The sequence below is a fragment of the Dipodomys ordii genome, unplaced genomic scaffold, assembly GCF_000151885.1.
Source record: "Dipodomys ordii isolate 6190 unplaced genomic scaffold, Dord_2.0 Scaffold208, whole genome shotgun sequence".
Taxonomy (NCBI): Eukaryota; Metazoa; Chordata; class Mammalia; order Rodentia; family Heteromyidae; genus Dipodomys; species Dipodomys ordii.
In genome coordinates this window covers 896,746-918,748 of record NW_012267424.1, presented here as the reverse complement: position 1 = coordinate 918,748, position 22,003 = coordinate 896,746, and the positions used below count along the sequence as shown (strand labels likewise).

The 22,003-nt window shown below is 42.3% G+C and overlaps 1 protein-coding gene across 1 annotated transcript in view; it reads left to right on the top strand.

Moving 5' to 3' along the window:
• The window catches only part of Cd109 (CD109 molecule), a 108,270-nt gene that overhangs the window by 203 nt on the left and 86,064 nt on the right, over positions 1-22,003 (top strand). Inside the window, exons 2-3 of the mRNA XM_013035290.1 lie at positions 1,392-1,564; positions 20,548-20,576. Coding sequence (XP_012890744.1) covers positions 1,392-1,564; positions 20,548-20,576 — 202 coding nt within the window. The remainder of the gene's footprint in view (positions 1-1,391; positions 1,565-20,547; positions 20,577-22,003) is intronic.

The following is a 22,003-nucleotide window of genomic DNA, read 5'->3' as shown; positions in this document are numbered from 1 at the left end:
CGGCCCGGGCAGCGTGAAGGCGCGGCAGCCAGGGGGGGACCCCCGTCCCGGGCGCATCGGTGGCTTCTGCGTGGCTGTCCATAGGGCAATGACTGTGTCCACCCGAAAAGTTGTTTTAAGTTATTATTATTATTGTTGTTGTTGTTTACTGGCCATAACTTTCTAAAGCAAGTTATTTGATTTTGCGTTTTAGTTCCACACTGCCTTTCCTTTCTTGACTTTATTTTTCTTCTCCTTAAATAAAGGCCTTCAGCCTTCTCCTCCCAAAGGCACGCACGCTGCATACTTTCTTCCGAACAGGATGTGTCATCTGGGCACGGCCGAAGTGCGACTGGGAAGTGTGGGTTCCAGCGCCAATGCCGTACGGAGAGGACCAAACAAGAACATCTTAGATAATAGAAGGTCCTCAGCTGGGAAAGTGGGCCCAGATCCTGTCCCTTTGCTTTTTCACTCAAGACTAGTGCTTTACCACTTGAACCACAGCTTCAATTCTGGCTTTTTTGCTGGTTAACTGGAGTTCAGAGTCTCATGGACTTTCCTGCCTGTGCTGGCTTTGAACCTCAGATCTCAGCCTCTTGAATAGCTAGGATTACAGGCATGAGCCACCAGTACCTGTTGAATGTCCTTTTTAAAAATTTAAGTAATTTCTTTTATGGTCTGTTATATCTGAAAATTTCACCACTGGTAGCTTATTTTCAGATGATATATTTCAATTACTGGAATCAGGTGATCCATCCCGCCTCCCCTGTCAGTGCTCAAATATAGAGACTCTAATAGGAAACAGGCCAAATCCTAGTGTGTCTCTATCTCTGTCTCTGTCTCTTCTGTCTCTCTGTCTCTGTCTCTATGTCTCTTGCTTGCTTGTTCTCGCTCTCTTTTCATGGATGCTGTTCTTGAGCTTTTGTCTACCACTTTGAGCCATAACTCCACTTCTGGTTTTCTATTGGTTAATTGGAGGTAGGAGTCTTGTGGACTTTTCTGCCCAGGATGACCTTGAACCCCCATCCTCAGATCTCAGCATTCTGAGTAGCTAGGATTACAAGCATGAAACACCAGAACTCAGCTGAAACTACTTTAAAAAATTGTGTGTGTGTGTGTGTGTGTGTGTGTGTGTATGTGTGTATGTGTGCTGGAACTGGGGCTTAAAATCAGAGCTCCATGCTCTTGCTTTTTTTTTTCCTTACAAGACTGGTGCTCTACCACTTGAACCACACCTTCATTTTTGGCTTTTTGCTGGTTAGCTGGAGAACAGAGCCTCTTGGTTTGTCTGCCTGGGCTGACTTTGAACTGCAGTCATCAGATTTCATTCTCCTGAGTAGTTATGATTACAGATGTAAAGCCACTGGATCCCAACTAGAAAGTCTCTTTTCTTCTGGTTGTGAACTATTTAGGCCCCGCTTTCTGGTGACTGCCCCTGGGATTATCAGGCCTGGAGGAAGAGTCACCGTTGGGGTAGAGCTCCTGGAACACAGCCCTGCAGTGGTCACTGTGAAGGCCGAGGTGCTTAAGACATCATCGAATCTGACAGTGTCTGTCCTGGAAGCAGAAGGAGTCTTTGAAAAAGGTAAGATAATCTGCCTAGCTTTACCCTTCCCTACTATGACTGGAACATGTTAGAATTATGCATTAGGTGTGTAACAGAGGAGCCCTTATTCTCAATGACTTAGAATACTTGTGTAATTTACACTTGTGTGAAATCTGACACAGGGTTTCCAGGGGTTTTTCAAGTGAAGATTCTGGAGAGCCAGTGGCTTCATCACCACCCACCACAAGCATGGCTGTCCAAACTGTAGGGCAGGAGCAGGGAAGTTTCATGGTGGAGGCTAGAAATGGTCCCAACACCACAGCTCACATGCAAGAAGCTAGGGAAAAAGCTGCCCAGAGGAGGAACTGAGTGGGCCTAGAAGTCTCTGATGCATGTTTATTAGATGAAAGGAAGTTTATTGAGTAAATAAGACTGTAAGAAGAGCTCCACAAAAGTCAAAGGCCCAGTTTTATAATACCTAGAGTATTTGTGAAAGTTTAAAGCAATAGAAAAAACCATGAAAGTGAAAGCCATTTGTAAAAAGAGCCAACATTTCTTTTTAAAAAACTTTATTTTGGGAGCTGGGAAGGTGGCGCAGTGGTAGGGGGCTTGCCTTACATGCCTGAGGCCCTGGGTTCAATTCCTCAGCACCACATAAGCAAAAAGAAAAAAGCCGGAAGTGGTGCTGTGGCTCAAGTGGTAGAGCGCTAGCCTTGAGCTGAAGAGCTGAGGGACAGCGCCCAGGCCCAGAGTACAAGCCCCACGAATGGACCCCCCCAAAAATTGTGGATACAAAAAACTTTATTTTGTTATTTTATTATAAAGGTGAGGTATAGAGGAGTTACAGGAATGTAAGTCAGGTAACGAGTACATTTCTTTTTTTTTAATTTTTATTTTATTTGTGAACATACTGTACAGAGGAGTTACAATTACATGGGCAGGATAATGCGTACATTTCTTACCAAGCATTGCAGCCTCCTCCTTTGTTTACCCTTCACATCCCTTCCCAGCCTCCCCCCTCCCCCCCAAACGAGTACATTTCTTTTTGGACAGTGTCACCCTTCCCTTCCTCTCTCTCAGTTTTACCCTAACATCACCTCCCATAAGTTGTATAGTTCTCCTCTCTCTCTCTCTTGTCAGTTGTGGGGCCTGAACTCTGGACCTGCTGTCCCTCAGCTCTTCAGCTTAAGGCTAGTGCTCTACCACTTGAGCCACCTTCCCAGCCCAGTATAGTTCATTTTCAACAGGGTCTAGTGAATTCTGCTGCTTCATTGGATCATCCTTTGTCCCTTCCAAAGACAGATAACTGAACAAACAAGGCAAACAGAAAAGAAAGCAACCACGAAGAGAAAAAAAAAAACAACAAATTTTTTTTTCCATTTCCTGGAGTTCATTTTGAAAATTTCATTTTATATGATCAGATACACATAAGTATTGCATGTTTGTGTTCCTCCCCTAAGATTATGCTCTTTTGGTCTCACTATGTGTGAATGAACCAACATTTCTTGTTTCAGGTTCAGGTTTGAGTTCTAATATGCTTTAGGATTATATTGGGTCAGTAAAGGATGTGTGTGTGTGTGTGTGTGCGCGCGCGCGCGCGTGCGTCAATCCTGGGGCTTAATTCAGGGCCTGGGCTCTGTCCCTTGGCCTTTTCACTTTAGGCTGACACTCTACCACTTGAACCACGGCTCCATGTCCAGTTTTTTGATGTTAAGTTGGAGATAAGAATCTCATAGACATTTCTGCCTTGGCTGACTTCAAACCACAATCCTCAGATTTCGGCTTCCTGAATACTAGGATCACAGGTGTGAGTTACTTGTGCCTTAAATATAAAGGGAAAAATAATTTTAGAGGTCAACACAAACACTCAATTTTTTCCAATAAAATGAACAATTATTGTATTTTCCTTTCTAGTTGACAGAGTAATATGCACTCAGGGCTTCCAATTTGATAAATTGGATAAACTCCGAAATAAAAGAAAAAATTCACTCCCTATACCCCCAAATCCTGGTAAACACTGTTAACTAGAAGAATGTTTAGGTATTTGTTAAAGGCCTGAAATGGGAGTCCAGTAAAACTACTCATTTCTGAAAATGAATGAGTCTTTGTCTTATGACTGTAGCTAAAGGAAATATTGATGCATTGCATCACAGGAGATAATACTTAAGGTGGTTCCAGATTTAGAGTTTATAATTTGGGCTGAGTACTAATGGCTCATGCCTGAAATCCTAGCTATTCAGGAGGCTTAGATCTGAGGATCATGGTTCAAAGCCAGTCCTGGCAGACAAACCTGAAAGACTCTTAGCTCCAATTAACCAGCCATAAGCCTTGAGTGAAAAAAAGGGACAGTGCCTAGGTTCTAAGTTCAAGCCCCAGTATTGGCGCAAATTTTTTTAAAAAATAATTTTTGCTTGAGGAGTAAGGCTGTTAAACTGCAATACAAGAAGTTCAGAATGACAGGATGATTTTGGCTAATACTGACGGTTTTTTTTGGTTGTGGGGCTTGAACTCTGGGCTTGGGCACGGTCCCTGTGCTCTTCAGCTCAAGGCGAGCACTGTACTGCTTGAGTTATAGCACCACTTCTGGTTTTCTGGTGGTTTATTGGAGACAAGAGTCTCACGGACTGTGATCTTCAGATCTCAGCCTCCTGAGTAGCTAGGATTACAGGCCTGAGCCACCTGTGCCTGGCTTGGTTTTTATTTTATTTTATTTTTTTCTGTTGGTCGTGAGGCTCAGGGCCTGGGTGCTGTCCCTGAGCTCTTGAGCTCAAGGCTAATGCTCTACCACTTTGAGCACAGCTCCTTTTCCAGTTTTCTGGTGGTTAATTGGAGAGAAGAGTCTCACTGGACTTTCCTGCCTAGGCTGATTTGGAACCATGATTCTCAGATCTCAGTAGCTAGGATTACAGGCATGAGCCACTGACACCTGGCTTGGTTTTAATTTTATCTTTAGGCTTTTCTTTTGGGAGGAGGATCCCTCAGTTGCTCAAGGTTGGATTGGAAAACCTTGACCAGGCTGCAAAATACATCTTGGAAAAAGAAAGCGGGAAAATACTGCTTTTCCCATTGGGTGGTTTTTGATTCTGGACATACAGGGCCCCTGGGAATCTGCCATTGTCTCTTTTAAAGGAGAATGTTACTGTATTATCAGAGGCTATATTGTTCTTAGAGCAGATGCTTCCTGTATTTTAACACTTAAGAATCAAGACATCTCTCCTCCTGGTCCTCACATCCTTTATCTGACTTCTCCAGTTGTAACAGACGTAGATAATTAAAGACTTCTGAATCTGGGAGGGCATGGATCTTCATAGAATTCCCCATTTTGTTTTGTATTTCTCTCCCGTCATGTAAAATACATTTTGGATCTGATTGTTTCATTAATTGCTCATGAGAACTCCCAAGAAAAGGCTAGATTTTAATAGACCTTGATCTTGTAGTAGAGTTGCACAGAGACTTGCTTAAAAACATGGTTTTTTTTTTTTTTACCTCTTTTAACATAATTTATTGAAAAATATTTTCTTTTTTCTTACCTTGTGAAATATTACTTACATACATATGCTGAATACACATATCTGTTTCAAACATATTGTTTCTATGAATGTCACTGCTTTTTCATATGTAGTTTTATGATAGCACCATCATTTGTTATGAATTTAAATTTTACCACATTAAATTTTCCCAAGAAAATGTGGTATATATACACAATGGAATTTTATGCTTCCATCAGAAAGAATGACATTGTTCCATTCATAAGGAAATGGAAAGACTTGAAAAAAATTATATTAAGTGATATAAGCCAGACCCAAAGAAACATAAGCTTCATGGTTTTCCTCATTTGTAATAATTAGTATATGTCTAGGATACTTCTAGCAGAAGATCACCATAGCTATGTACATATGACCATATAAAATGATTCTAATTGAAATGAATTTCAAGAAATGGAAACAAGAGGTTTTTTTTATGTACTGTGTGAAGTTATTTTTTTTCTTTTTTTCCCCTTTGGCTTATCCCTTGTTGTATATATTTATCTGAGTTGGGGAAGGAAAGGGGAATCACAGAATGGTGAGACAAAGGACAAAGGGTGAACCAGTGCAACAGCCATACTCACAAGACACTATGTTGGAAATGAACTTCACAACTTGAGTGGGAGGGGTAGGCGACGGTAAAGTGGGAGAAATTGAGGGAGGGGTAACAATGTGACAAGAAATATGCTCATTTCCTTACTTATGTCACTGTAATCCCTCTGTACATTACCTTTACAGTAAAATGAAAATTGTAAATATAATTTTATTGTTATTGACAAGGTGTTGTACAGAGGGGTTATCCTTTCGTGAGTACATTTCTTTTTTTCTTTTCTTTTCTTTTTTTTCTTTTTGGGTTGGTTGTGGGGCTTAAACTCTGGGCCTGGAGCTGTCCCTGATCTTTTTTGCTCAAGACTAGCACTCGACCACTTGAGCTACAATGCCATTTCTGTTTTTCTAGTGGTTCATTGGAGATAAGAGTTTCATGGGCTTTTCTGCCTGGGCTGGTTTTGAACTGCGATCCTCAGTTCTCAGCCTCCTAAGTAGCTAGGATTACAGGCATGAACCACTAGTGCAAGTCCCTTTCTGGGACTTGCTTTTGAATTATTCTTTTCTTTAGAAGTTCTGGACTTGTTAGAAATATCTAGGATTGGGCTGGGAAGGTGGCTCAGTGGTAGACTGCTTGCCTTGCATGCATGAGGCCCTGGGTTCAATTCCTCAGCACCACATAAGCAGAAAAAAGCTGGAAGTGGCACTGTGGCTCAAGTGGTAGAGTGCTAGCCTTGAGCTGAAGAGCTGAGGGACAGTGCCCAGGCCCAGAGTTCAGGCCCCATGACCAGAAAAAAAACATCTCTAGGGTGAGGTGGGAGTGTGACACCATAAGTAAAATGGAACTTAAATTAAGAGCTAAAGGATTCGTCTTGCAGAATGTACTGTAATAAAGTTAGAAAAGCATGGCTTTCGATTAGGGAGCTGTTCATTCATTTGGCTGATGGATGGGGGAACTTATATTAATAATTTCATGCTGGAGGCCTGGGCATTGGTTGTATTGCAGTTATTACAGTACATTTATATGGCCAGGCTTGATGCTATGCTCAGGTGGCAGAGACAGAAGGATCATAGGTTCAAGACCAGCCTGAGGAACATTGGGTTTCAAGCTGGCCTGGGATATATACTGAGAGGCTGTTTCAGAGCAAACAAAAATCAACCAATCAACCTGGTGCAGGTGGCTCATATCTGTACTCCTAACTGCTAATGAGGCTGAAATCTATGATTGCTATTAGAAGCCAGTCATGGCAGATGAATTCATGAGACTTTTTATTTTTGCCAATCCTGGGGCTTGCACTCAGGGTCTGGGTGCTGTTCTTGAGCCTCTCTGTGCTCAAGGCTAGCACTCTATCACTTGAGCCACAGGATCACTTCTAGCTTTTTCTGTTTATGTGGCACTGAGGAATCAAACCCCGGGCTTCATGTGTGCTAGGCAAAAGCACTCTACCACTAAGCCACATTCCCAGCCTATGAGACTCTTGTTTCCAGTTAATCAATAAAAAGCTGGAATTGGAGGTGTATAGTGCTTGCCTTGAGTGAAAACGCCAGGCAAGAGCACAAGGTCCTGAGTTCAGGCCTCAGTAGAGGCACAAAACAACACTAAACAACAACAATAAACCCCAAACTAACTAACCAGTCAACTACCAACAAACCGCCACCACTACCACAAAAAACAAAACAAAGACAAACTCCCATACAAGATGGAGGAGGGTTTCTGTGTGGTAGTACCCACACCCCAGACAGGACATGTTTTGCCTTCCTGTTATTCTTCTTTCTTTTCAAATCTATGTTAATTGTCCAAAAGGACTTTAGCTGGTGTCAAGTGTCTCACACATGTACACACTGCACCTTAATCAGATCGAGTCCATATCCCTTCCCCAATCTCCACCCCTCCCCCGCCCCCCACAGTGGGGAGGTTCCCGTTCTCAGGTGTATTTGTTATCACCTGCTATCACCTCTTCTCTATGGTCAATCCAATATTTCATAACTTGATCTTCCTGTATAGGAATATACAAGTTTAATGGACATAATTGAGCCAGTAACTGGTAGCTCAATGCCTAAAATCCCAGCTACTCAGGAGGCTGAGAACTGAGGATTACAGTTCAAAGCCAGCCTGGACAGGAAAGTCTGTGAGAGACTCTCATCTTTAGTTAAGCACCAAAAAGCCAGAAGTGGAGCTGTGGCCCAAGTGGTAGAAGCACTAGCCTTGAGAGAAAAAGCCAAGTAAGAGGGAGAGGCCTTCAGCCTCAGAACAGGTACAGACACGCCTGTGTGTGCACACACACATGCACATGCACACACATGATATAATTGGCAAACTACTGTGGAATAAATACCAAAGGAAGCTGGGCACCAATGGCTCATGCCTGTAATCCTAGCTACTCAGGAGGCTGATATCTGTTCAAAGCCAGCTCAGGCAAGGAAAGTCTGTGAGACTCTTATCTCCAATTAACCACCAGAAAACCGGAAATGGTACTGTGGCTCAAATGGTAGAGCACTAGCCTTTAGCTGAAGAGCTTGGGGACAGTGCCCAGGCCCAGAGTTCAAGCCCTGAGACTGGAAACACACACACACACACACACACACACACACACACACACACACACACACACACACAGGAAGGAAGATGGAATAGCCATTAGCTTGTAATCCAGGTACAAAGAGGAGACTGACTCCTCTCTCCTCTTGCCTCAGTAACCATCTCATTCTTACTTCTGTTTTGTCTTGGAGTCTAAGCCAAATCAAGAATGGAAGTGAAAGAATAAAACGCCTATGTTTTAAATGAGAGCCGTCTTCTCCTCGGTGAAGGCACAGGAAAGATTTGAAATATTTTGTGTCTTGAAATCATCATCTCCATTTTATTTTCCTGCTTGTCTCTCGTCATGTGAAACTTGCACTATTTTTCCTGCATGAGATTAACGTTGGGCTGGGCTGGTGGCTCACACCTGCACTCCTAGCTACTCAGGAAGCTGAGATCTGAGGATCACAATTTGAAGTCAGTCCAGGCAGGAAAGTCTGTGAAACTCTTATCTCCAATAAACTACCCAGAAAAAGCCAGAAGTGGTGCTGTGGTTCAAGTGGTAGAGTGCTAGCCTTGAACACAAAGAGGCTCAAGGACAGCACGGAGGCCCCTGAGTTCAAGCCTAAGGGACTGGCAAAAAAAAGTCTCATAGCCTTTTCTGCCCTGGCTTGCTTCAAACTGCAATACTCAGATCTCAGTCTTCTGAGTAACTCGGATTACAGGCACGAACACCAGGCTAACGGTTTCTTTCTTTCCTTTAATCCTAACGTTCTGGGGAGTTAATAGAGTGTATTCATATACTTTTTTTTATTTTAATGTGGTGCTGGGATTTGAACTCTGAGCCTCCAGCTAGCTAGGCAGGCACTCTTACCACTGAGCGAGGCCTTTCAGCCTTTTGCTAGAAACAATGCTCTTCAACCTGCCTTTTGTGCTGCCTAGATCAAAATCAGTGCTGTGGTTTTCATGAAGGTCCATTAATTAGTGTAATGTGGGCAGGTCTCCTGGGGCAGGTTGTGCAAGCAGGTTCTGCCCATGGATCTCTGTCTGAACTTGTAGTTAGGTGAGAATTATTCTTAAAGTCTGTGGGCTCTTCATTCACAGCGTTGTGCTACTGGGTGGGATATATGTTAATAAGTGGGTGGTGCCTGAGGATAAAGAAACCTAGTGTTGTAGATGTGATTGGCTTATGAGCAGTTTACCTAGATGCAGGAACTAAGGGAAGTTATGATCTCACCAAGCTTCCACATTTCTTTTCTTGTTGTTTGTGCTGGTCCTGGGCTTGAACTCAGGACCAAGGCACTGACCCTTAGGTTTTTGCTCAAAGACTACTGTTCTACCACTTGAGCCAAAGTCCTACCTCTGGCTTTTTGTTGGTTAATTGGAGTCTCATGAGCTTCGAACTATGATCCTCATATCTCAGCCTCCTGAGTAGCTACGATTACAGGCATGAGTCACTGGCTTCTGGTTCACCGGTTATTTTTTAAGGTATGGTTGCACTTTTTGCCCAGGTGATTACCTGAGCTTTGATTCACTTACTTTGGGCTTCCTGTTTGTGATGGCTGAGATCACAGGCACAGACCACTACATCAGCATCCTTTCTCAGTGGATGAAGTATTCAGGACTGGTCTGATAGATACCATGATCCTCTGGATCTCAGTTTCCCATGTGACCTGGAATGACATGTGCACTGCTGTCCCCAATCATGAATAGAGAAGGGAATATTTCAAGCTTTTATGCCTGGTCTGGCCCCAAAACGTGATCTTCTGATCTTAGCTAGGATTGTGGATTGAGCCACTAGCATCCACCTCAGGCTTTGGTTTAATCATCTGAGAAATAGTGATTTCTGCCTTATTCAATTATTTGTTTATTGTGCAGGGCAACATGCTTAAAACACTCAAAGTATAGGACTTGTTTGAGAAAATGGTAACTACGGTTAGTGGAATAGAATAGCAATAATTCCTATCAAAGGCCGTTATTGCCAAGCACTGGGATTCACATCTCTGATCCTAGCTACTTAGGAGGCTGAGATAATGAGGATTGCAGTTCAAAGCCAATCCAGGCAAGAAAGCCCGTGAGACTCTTATTTCCAATTAACCACTAGAAAACTGAAAGTGGCGCTGTAGCTCAAAGCCTTGAACAAAAGAGTTCAGGGACAGTGCCCAGGCCCTGAGTTCAAACCCCATGACTGACCAAAAAAAAAAAAAAGCCAGCTTGGGCAGAAAAGTTGGTGAGACTTTTTATCTTCAGTTAACCTGTAAGAAACTGGAAGTGGGGCTGGGAATGTAGCTTAGTGGTAGAGTGCTTGCCTAGCATGCATGAAGCCCTGGGTTTCATTCCTCAGTACCAAATAATGAAAAGCTGGAAGTGGCACTGTGGTTCAAGAGGTAGAGCGCTAACCTTGAGTACAGAGAGGCTCAGGGACAGCGCTCAGGCCCTGAGTTCAAGCCCCAGGACTGGAAAAAAAGAAACTGGAAATGGAGGTGTAGCTCAAGTGGTAGAGTGCCAGTCTTAAACAGAAAAAGTCATGCATGAGCACAAGGCACTGAGTTCAAGTTCTAGTACTAGCGTGCACACACACACACACACACTCACAAAACAATTATAAATCATCTATTGGGATGATTATGAACTGGGAATGCTGCTCTATCACTAAGAGGAAATGGGAAGGGATTTAACACATTAAACACTTAATTTCCTAATAGCACTAGGAGCATTAATGTGCAATATTTAAATCTAGGATCCTATGAAGTTAGCACTATTATCTCCATTTTGGCAATGAGGAAAGTGAAGCTAAGAGAGAACAATTAATTTTCCCTAGCTAAACAAGTTAGTAAAGGTTGAAGCCTGAAATTGAAGTAAGTTGCCTGAGGTCCAGAGACCTTGAAAGGTCTGCCTGGAAGAGTGGACCATTTTTGGGATATTGGTGCAATGCTATTTAGGCAATCTTCCCTTAAAAACATTTTCATGTTTGCTTGCAGCAGTTGAGATTCGGATCTGATGAGATCTAATTTGGATCTGAAAAACAACTGCAAAGGGAGCTGGGCATGGTGCTGCATGTTGTGGAATCCCAGCAGTCGGGAGAGTGAGATGGGAGGAACAGGAGTTCAAGTCCAGCCAGGCATCTGTGGCTCATGCCTGTACTCCTAGCGATTCTGGTGCCTGAAATCTCAGGATCATGGGTTGAAGTCAGAGTGGGCAGGCAAGTTCAAGTCCCAGGACCTGTACAAAAACAACAACAACAAAAACTAACAACAAAAAGTTTAAGGCCAGCTTGGGTTTTGTTAAAAGAAAAAGAAAAGAATTGCAAAATGAGCTGGGCACTAGTGGCTCATGCCTATAATTCTAGCTGTTGAGGAGGCTGAGATCTGAGGATTGACGTTCAAAGCCAGCCCAAACAGAAAGCTCCATGACACTCTTATCTCCAGTCAAACAGCTAAAAAGCCAGAAGTAGAGCTATGGCTGAAGTGGTAGAGCACTGGTCTTGAGCACAAAAGCTTAGGGACAGTGTCCAGGCCTTGAGTTCAAGCCCCAGAATGAGTGTGCATGCACACACACATACACACACACAATGCAAAATGAAATGCTAGTTATTCTCATAATTTATTATGAGCTTCATAGAGTTTTCACAGATCCCGCCAGGGACCTCAAAGATAAGCCAACTGAATTGCCTAATTTATATCTGGAGAGATGAAGGCAAAGGCTGGCATTTGGAGACTTGCCCAAGGTCAGATTGCTTTCTGATAGCAGTACTATGAATGGATTGTAGTTCTCTAGATTTGCAGCTCACAATCATTTCTATTGACCAGTGGGTATAAGATCTAGGATATATTTGCAAATGGTCATTTTTCTTTTTTTTTTTTTTTGTCGGTCATGGGGCTTGAACTCTGGGCCTGGGTGCTGTCCCTCAGCTCTTCAGCTCAAGGCGAGCGCTCTACCACTTGAGCTACAGCGCCACTTCCGGTTTTCTAGTGGTTTATTGGAGATAGGAGTCTCACGGTCTTTCCTGCCCGGGCTGGCTTTGAACCGCGATTCTCAGATCTCAGCCTCCTGAGTAGCTAGGATTACAGGCGTGAGCCACCGGTGCCCGGCTGCAAATGGCCATTTTTCTGATATCAAAGAAAATGAGATTAGGAAGCTTAACAATACTTACATATATATGTGTCTTATTTCAGCTTAAGGTAGAGTTGTTCTTTTTTTTTTTTTTTGGTGCCATTACTGAGGCTTGAACTCAGAGCTTACACACTGTCCTTTAGCTTTTTTTTTTTTTGTTGTTTGTTTGTTTTTTTGGTCATAGGGCTTAAACTCAGGGCCTGGGCACTGTCCCTGAGCTTTTTTAATCAAGGCTAGTGCCACTTCCAGCTTTCTGGTGGTTCATTGGAGATAAGAGGCTCACAACTTTCCTCACTGGGCTAGCTTCAAACCACAATCTTCAGATCTCAGCTAGAATAACAGGTGTGAGCCACTAGCACCTGGCCTTAGCTGTTTTGCCTCAGGCTGGGACTCTACTTACTTGAGCCACCATTCTACTTCTGGATTTTGTTTTGTTTTCTGGTGGTTAATTGGAGTCTCAAAGACTTTTGTGTCGGGGCTGGTTTTAAGTCACAACTTTCAAACCTCCATTTCTCTTGAGTAGCTGGGATTGCAGGTGTGAGCCACCAGTGTCTGACTGAAAAGGAGAGCAACTATCTGCTAGGACCTCACACATTGAATGTTGCCCCAGAATTGGAGCCTGTGAGTGAAATTTGGGCCCCAGCAAGTCTGTGGTGATTGACGGGAGGTGCTGGGAAGGCCCTGCCTCAGCCCCTGCTTGCCTTTCAGCACCCCTCAAGCCTAAGCATTGGAGTTAATTGTCAGCAGTGGAAAAACTTGTCTTGGGGTTTGCTTGTGAATTAGTGATTGAGTGAAGTTGAAAGTAAACATGCTAATTCTTCAAACTCCAAGTTAAATGTATGCTGCGCTTCTTCTAAGGCTCAATGAGTCACTGGCCTCATGACTCATGGAAGGGCTGCGGTGGAAACAGAAATCCTGGAAGAATTTGGGCTGGGTTACTGGTGATCCTTTAGGTCCTGTGAAGACAACTTTCTAATGCTGAAAATAGTTGCTTCCCTTCTTTCATTGATTACCCCTTAATTGATTTTTTTTTGTATGTGAAAACACAAATAAATAGGTGTTGGGAATAAGAGGAGGATAGATTAGAGGTTCCAGAAGAATAATGTTAATCTATTATTAACATTTATAGATTAACATTAATAGTATATTGTTAGTAATATGTAATAATATTAATAATATTAAAGGTACAGAGAGAGCAAGGCCCCAGTGGCTCATGCCTGTAGTCCTAGCTACTCAGGAAGCTGAGATCTGAGGGCTATAGTTCAAAGCCAGCCCAGGTAAAAATGTTAGTGAGAATCTTATCTCCAGTTAACCAGCAAAAAGCCAGAAGTGGAGCTGTGGTACAAGTGGTAGAGCACCCGCCATGAATGGAAAAAGCTAAGCTAAATGGGAAAGTCCTGAGTTCAAACCCCTGTATCAGCACACAAACATGCACACATACTCACACAAATGTGCATTTGTTATTTGTTGTTTAGTGTGTTATGATTTAGATAACATATAAAATATATTGGATAATACACGAAGTATTAGATAATATATATAAAAAGTCTTGAAAGGACTTTGAAAGATTTTGTGTGTGAGTGTGTGTGTGTATGTGTGTGTGTGTGTGTGTATGTGTGTGTGTGTATGTGAGATAGTACTGAAGCTTAAACTCAGAACCTGGTACTGTCTCTTAGCTTTTTCATTTAAGGATGACTACCACTTGAGCCACATGTCCACTTCTGGCTTTTTACTGGTTAACTGGAGATAAGAATCTCACAGACTTCCAAGTCCAGGCTTGCTTTGAATTTCAATCCTCAGATTTCAGCCTTCTGAGTGGCTAGGATTATGGGTGTGAGCCATCAGCTCCTGGCTCAATTAGGTTTATCAAACGTGCACATTCCTTCACAGGAAGATTGTTATGAACTATTGAGACCATAGAGACGAGGTGACATGCTGTTAGAATTATAAGCATGAGCCATAATGCCCAGCTGGATTTTGAAAGTTTTATCATAAAGAAAAGGTATTGTTTGAGTAGATATGTTGAGCCAAATTCCAACATTATCCAATGTAGAGTGATCATAGTGTTCTCCACAAATATATATTATTTCACGTTTCAGGTTAAAATACTAAAATAAAATAAAAATAATTTCAGGCTTGAAAGACTGGGTGAACACACACACACAAGTGGAAGGATAGAAGAGTTTTTACTTCATGTTTGTATATGTATAAAAACTTCAATGTGGTTTGCGAAGAGTGCTTCCTGTGTTTGATTTTGTGTCTGCTACTGTTACCTTTTCTTCCAGAGAGACATAGATGCCCATTCATAAACAGACCGCCTCTGTTGACATATTTGGCACTTGTTGGGACCCTGTTATTTCACACTGTGGAGAAGGGAGGGTGTGCTGGAGGAAGGAGCTGATGGTGAGCGTGGCAGTCATGAGAAGACATTGAATTTTTTTCTTTTCCTGGAACCCGGGCTTGAATTCAGGACCTGACTCTATTCCTGAGCATTTGTGCTCAAAGTTAGCCCTCTATCACTTGAAACATAGCTCTGTTTCCAGTTATTTTTTTGCGGTTAAATGGAGATAAGAGTCTCATCGTCTTTTCTGCCTAGGCTGGTTTTGAACCGTGATCCTCAAATCTCAGCCTCCTGAGCAACTAGGATTACAGGTGTGAGCCACCAGTGCCTGGAAAACATTATGTTTATTACTCTACATTGCTGAGTAGCACAGGGCTGCTATACTTGTTAGGTACACACACACACACACACACACACACACACACACACACACACTCTTGCATTGGAAAATCCACTTTTTTTTTTTTTCCAAGAGTGTTTCTGGATCTAGTTGCATTTTCAATTACACACCACTTTTCCTCTTCAGAGAGTATCCAGAGCCATTGGTGGGAACAGATGTCAGAAGAGGCAGCATATGGTTTTTACAGAGTATGTTTAAAAGTTAACAAAAGGTTAGTTTTTGTGTATGCTCATTACACAACTTAAAAATAGCGCAGACTCTATTTGTAAATCAAATGACTGGTTGGCAGGCCATGCCAAGTGTGAAGCCTTAAAACAAGGTTCTTTTGAGTTCCTTGGACGGCCCCTGGAAGGACACAGCCTCTGAAGACTTGGTGGCAGGCTTGTTCTGGTTGCACGTGAAAATGACCATCACAGTTTAGCAGAATTATCTGGAACAGCCTGAAGAGGAACTTTCTATAACAAGGCACATCCTTGGTTAGTGATTTAAAAGAAATAGTGGCCTTATGCCATATCCAAGAGGGGGGCTTGCAGAAAGAGAGAAGTATGTTCACAAGGGTTTGCTGTCCATTTAATTTTCTGCCTGGTAACAGTAGAGAAAGAGGTTATTCTTCCTCTTCTTCCCTGACCCCTCCATCCCTAGTTTTATATTTCAGTGGCATAAACTATTGCTTTAATATTCGGACTTTCAAATAAGTCCTGTGCTAGGAGTTAGTAAGTGTCTGGGAAATTTCCAAACTTTATTAATAAATTTAGAGAGAAGACAATAGATTTAAAAAAAGTTAAAGCTGGGCACTAGTGGCTCACATCTGTAATCCTAGCTTCTCAGGAAGCTGAGATGTGAGGACTGTGATTCAAAGCCAGCCTAGGCAGGAAAGTCCATGAGACTCTAATATCCAATGAACTCCCAGAAAACTGGAAGTAGAGCTGCAGCTCAAATGGTAGTGCCCAGGCCTTGAGTTCAAGCCCTACAACGGCCAAAAAGTTAAGTATTTAAACATGTCTTGTTTTTGTGGTACTGGGACTTGAATTCAGGACTTTATGCTTATGTAGGCTGGCTTTATTATTAGTATTAATTTATTTTTCTTTTGTTCTGGCATTGGGGATTAAACTCAATGTCTCTCATTCTCTCTTAGCTTTTTTACTCACAGCTGATACTCTACCATTTGAGCTACATTTCCACTTCTGCTTTTTTGGCTCCATTTGCTGTTTTGCCTGATTTGTGTCACAATCTTCACATCTCAGCCTCCTGAGTAGCTAGGATAAAAAGTGTGAGCCACTGGCATCCTGCAAAAATTGGTTTTTGATTCATGTGACTAGTGAGTAGAGCTTACACTGGATCTCTTTACACATCTTGAAAGAATTAGAATTGCATGAGATGTCTATCTCTGCCTTTACACTCGCACTTCTGGGTGGAGTGTTTAATTTTGGCTTGGTACCTTTCTTGGCTCAATGATTCGATATCATGTCTGTAGTTGGACCCAGACATGTAATCATCCAACTCTTCCAACTTCTCTCTAGTGAGAAAACCCATCAAAGGTTTAATCTAACTAACAGTCACATTAAAAAAAAGTTCTATGAAATGAGATTTCCTGTACTTCAGGTCTGGTGAGCTTGCTTTGAATTGCTAAAATATTTGTTCTCCAATTAATCAACCTAGGAGATTTATTTGGGTTGTAGATTCCCATCTGTTTGCTCATTTCTTGCTTGAAGTTACTTGGATAAAAATAAATCTACATTCCCTGAGCGCTCCTCAGTCTTTATAAAGGTGGTCCGTGGCAGATCAGGCTGGAAAGGAAGCACATTGTTTCCTCCATTAACTGAGCTGACAGATTAGTCAACCCCATGATTTATCTTTGTGTGTGTGTGTGTGTGTGTACATGCACGCGTGCCAGTCCTGGAGCTTGAGTTCAGGACCTGGATGCTGTTCCTTAGCGTTTGTACTCAAGACTAGCTCTCTATCACTTGAGCCACAGCTCCATGTCTGGCTTTTTGGTAGTTAACTGGAGAAGAGTCCCATAGATTTTCTTGCCCAGGTTGGCTTTGAACTATGATCCCAGATCTCAGCTTCCTGATAAAGCTAGAATTCCAGTTGTAAGCTATTGGTGCCCAGCTCTGATGTCTTCTTAAATGAGAGAAAAAGTAATCACTCTCGATGATGGGGGTGCCAGCTCATTGTAGTTTAATATTTTCTATTTTCTTCAAGCCTGGGACTCTGTTGGGTTTCCTGAAGGCTAAAAGACTTTTTCTCTAGGCCACTGCCCCAGCCAGCTCCTACTATGACTAGATCTGCTGGAAGTCGCCTGGCCCCAGGCTGCCCCACCTGGAATGGCACAGGTAACATAGCTCTGATGACCGTTAGCATAAAGCGAAGAGACAAAGGAGGCTTTCAACTTCTGGGATTGCCATTATGGGGAGAGCAACAAGCTGATCCAGGCTGTGGAACTTGGACAAATAATCAAACATGAGAACAAATTGCTTATTTTACTAAGTCAGTGCACAATACTGGTTTAATGCTGCTAGCTAAGAGCCAGGCTGCGTGGTGAGAACCCAGTTCCACCACGTGTGTGTGTGTGTGTGTGTGTGTGTGTGTGTGTGTGTGTGCTGGTACTGGAACTTGAACTCAGGACCTCATGTTCTTGCTTAGTTTTTTATTCAGGGCTGGCCCTCTACTACTTCAGACACAGATCCACTGCAGCTATTTTGATGGTTAATTGGAGATAAGAGTTTCACAGAGTTTTCTGCCTGGGCTGGCTTTGAACTGTGATCCTCAGATCTCAGCCTCCTGAGTAGCTAGTCATGAGACCGCGACTTCTGGTTTTCTTGCTGGTTAATTGGAAGTAAGAATCTTATATGTGTGCCTAGGCTGCATTTCCTATGCTTTATTCTCATGTCTGTCTTGGTTCTTACATTGTAGACATTTCTGTCATGTTCATTGAAGCACAGCAATGCATAATAAAAATCAAAATAAGCCAGTGGCTTATAGTCGAAATCCTAGCTACTCAGGAGGTTGAGATTTGAGAGTTAAGGTTCGAAGCCAGCCAGGGCAGAAAGTCTGTGAGACTCTTACCTCTTAATTAGCCACCTCTTAATTAGATGTGGAGATATGACTCAAGTAGTAGAGTAGCAACTTTGGGCAGAAAACCCCCCTGAGTTCAAACTCCAGTACTGGCCAAACAAAACAAAATTAAAACTCCCAACAGAACAAAACACCATTTTTTCTTTTCTTTTTTTAAATGACTGTCTTTAAGCAGCTGCACAAAGAAGTTTCAACATTATCATTTTATTTATATATATATATATAATATATATATTATATAATATATATAATATTATATATAATATATATATAATATTATATTTGTGCTAGTCCTGGGGTTTGAACTCAGGCTCTGGGCCCTGTCTGAGCTCTTTTGCTCAAGGCCATCACTCTACCACTTGAGCCACAGCTCCACTTCTGGCTTTTTTTGGTAGTTAATTAGAAATGAGTCTCCTAGACTTTCCTGCCTGTGCTGGCTTCAAACCACCTCAATCCTCCGATCTCAGCTAGGATTACAGGCCAGAGCCCAGATGTCCAGCTTAGTACAATGTATATTGAATGATGTCACCTCTTCCGTCATTCTCCCCCATTTCGCCCATCCCTTCCCATCCCCTTAAGTTGTCTGGTTTTATTTTCACAGATACGTGTTTACTACTATGATTAAAACACCTGTTCTGAAATGGAAAAATCTTAACTTTGAAACCATTTTTCCCCTTGAACGAAATGGCTATCATAGGATAAAAATTGGTATTAAAAAGTCTGCCCCAAGCTGGGTGCCAGTGGCTCAGGCCTGGATTCCTTACGACTCAGGCAGCTGGAATCTGAGATTTGTGGTTTGAAGCCAGCCCAGACAGAAAAGTCCATGAGACTCTTATCCCAGCAAGAGGCTGGAAGTGAAGCTGTGATTCAAGAGGCAGAGCGCTTGCCTTGAATGAAAAAAATCTAAGAGACAACAGCCAGCTGTATGAGTCCCAGCTCACTCCTGGGATGATTAATCCCTTCCTTTTCTTCCCTAATCATGAGGCCATGAGAACATAACAAATGAACTCTTGCTGGTGATGTAGCTCAGTGGCAGAGCACATGCGTGGCAGTACAAGGCCCTGGCTTTAGTCTCCTGCCCCACATTCCCCCAATAAAACAACACAAAGACTGCCAGCCTTTCCTCCCAAGCCCCAGCTTCCCTCTGTGTCCCTCAAGTGTGTGCCACCTTAGAATAATAACCAGAACTGGTGGTGCATGCATGTAGTCCTAGCAACTCAAGAGGCTGAGATGCAAGGATTGTGGTGGTTTAGAGCTGACCCAGGCAGGAAAGGCTGTGAGATTCTTTAATTAACCACACACACACACACACACACACACACACACACGTGCACACACACACACACACGCACACACACACACAAACTGGGAGTGGAGCTGTAGCTCTAGTAATAAGAGTGCTAGTCTTGAGCAAAAAAAGCTCAGGACAGCGCTTACGCCCTGAATTCAAGGCCCAGGATCTGCATGAAACAAACAAATGAAAAACAGCAACAAGAATAACAACAAAAACAATAGTGACAAAAAGAAGCAGAACTTGCTGGGCCTTCACTCACTCGCTGCTATCTTTCTGACCTCAAGTTGCTGTCTTGGTACAGTGGATAGCAAGTCAGTCTCATAATCTTTCTGACCTCAATCCTTACTTACTCTTATTCTCATTCTTCTTCATATTATTGCTAGTCTTGGGGCTTGAACTCAGGGCCTGAGCACTGTCTCTGGGCTGCTTCTGTTAAGGCCAGCAAGAGTGCTACTTGAGCCATAGCACCACTTCTGGCCTCTTCTGAGTATTTTATTGGAAATGAGAATCTCAAGGGCTTTCCTGCCTGGGCTGGCTTCAAATCGAGATCCTCAGATCTCAACCTCCTGAGTAGGATTACAGGCAAGAGCCACTGGTTGCCTGGTCTTGGTATTAGGCTTTGAAATCAGACTGTTATGTTTGCCAGGCCAGTGCTCTCTACCACTTGAGCTATGCCCCTAACCCTTTTTGCCCTGATTATTTTTGGAGTAGGGTCTTGCATTTATGCCTGGGCTGGCCTGACCCATGCAATCATCTTATTCATGCTTCCGGTATAGTTAGCATTGCAGGTGAATACCGTTACACCTAGCTTTGTTTTTTGAGAGGAGAGGAAGGGGTCTTAGAAGTTTTTGCCAAGACTAGTCTTAAACCATGATCCTCCCAATCTCAAACTCCTGAGTAGTTAAGATGATGGACATGAACCATATGCTGTTCAGTATTAATTTTTTTTTAAAGTACTCTACCTGTAAAGTAGTAGAATACTCTAGTACTCTAGTAGTAAAGTACTCTACCTGGTAGAATTCAATTCTTCATGCTTTGGTACAAGAATGAATACACATTTCTAGCATGTTCTGGGCATTCATCAATTTGTTTGTGTTTGACCAAGTAAGTTTAAGATTCCATCTACAGCTTAAAGAGTATTGTATTACTTTTGTGTTGTGATAGTCTATTCAAATTATGAAAAATGTTTTCTTCTGTTTGTCTTTTAGGTTCCTTTAAGACATTGACTCTTCCGTCAGTAAGTATTCATTTAAAGAATTTGGTTTCGGCTGGCAATGTGGCTTAGTGGTAGAGTGCTTGCCTAGCATGCATGAGGTCCTGGGTTCAATATCTCAGCACCACATAAACAGAAAAAGCCAGAAGTGGAACTATAGCTGAAGTGGTAGAGCGCTTGCCTTGCATGCATGAGGTCCTGGGTTTGATTCCTCAGCACCACATAAGCATAAAAATCCAGAAGTGGAACTGTGGCTCAAGTGGTAGAGCGCTAGCTTCCTGAGCTGAAGGGTTGAGGGACAGTGCCCAGACCCAGAGTTCAGGCCCCACGACTGCCAAAAAAAAAAATTCATTGGTGAATGAAATAGATTATTTTTTTCTTGGCTTTTCAAAAAATATATTTCTTGTAAGTTTGGATGAGTTCAAACTTCATATTATTTAAGTCTTGAGAACACTAAGAATTATTTAAGAATGTTACTTCCAGGAGAATAGCTATTAGCTTCTTGAAACTTGGAGCTGAGATTTTTCCTCTTGTAAAATAGAGCACATCACTATGCTTGGTCTCATTTCTGACTTAATGAGGCTGGAAGTCTTGAATGTGTAATTAGCTCTGTTCATAATGTCCTTGGCTTTGAAAAGAGCAGTGCCACATGCAGCCATGCTGGAACTTAAGCAGAAGGACCATAAAGTTCTGTGTTGAATGAAAGTTTTGCCTTTTGGGATCTATAACATTTTTAGTCTTAATTTTGGTATTTAAAAATACTGTGTTACGGGGCTAGAGGTATGTCCCAGATGGTAGAGCATCAGCCAATAAGCAAAACCATCAGATACTGAGTTCTGGTCTCAGAAGAAAAAATCTTACTGTGTTAAAATACAATTTTCTTCATCATTGAGTTTGCTATCTTTAGAATTTTACTCCTGAGCCTAGCTCAATCATTCTACCTAGCTACTTGTCTCTCTCTCCCTTTCCCTCCCTCCCTCCCTCCCTCCCTCCCTCCCTTCCTTCCTTCCTTCCTTCCTTCCTTCCTTCCTTCCTTCCTTCCTTCCTTCCTTCCTTCTGTCTTTGTGTCTTTCTTTCTTTGTGTCTTTCTTTCTTTCTTTCTTTGTGTCTGTCCTTCTGTCTGTCTCTGTTGGTCTCTATCCATCTATGTCTGCGTCTGTCGCTTTGCTTTTCTATGTCTCTCTCTCTGTCACTATTTGTCTGTCTGTTTCTCTCTATCATTGTTTGTCTCTGTCTATTTCTGCCTGCCTGTCTGTCTATCCCTTTCTTGAATGTCCTGGAGTGAAATAAGATGTCAGAGGATTGTATGATTTACTAGAGAAATGGAAAGGGGTTTTTATTTTACTGAGAGTCATTAAACCTGATTATTAAAAGTTGCTTGTGCGCGAATCTTACTTTCCATGGCTTTGACTTGAAAGTTTGTACTTTTATTACTGGGCTTTGTTTCAGAG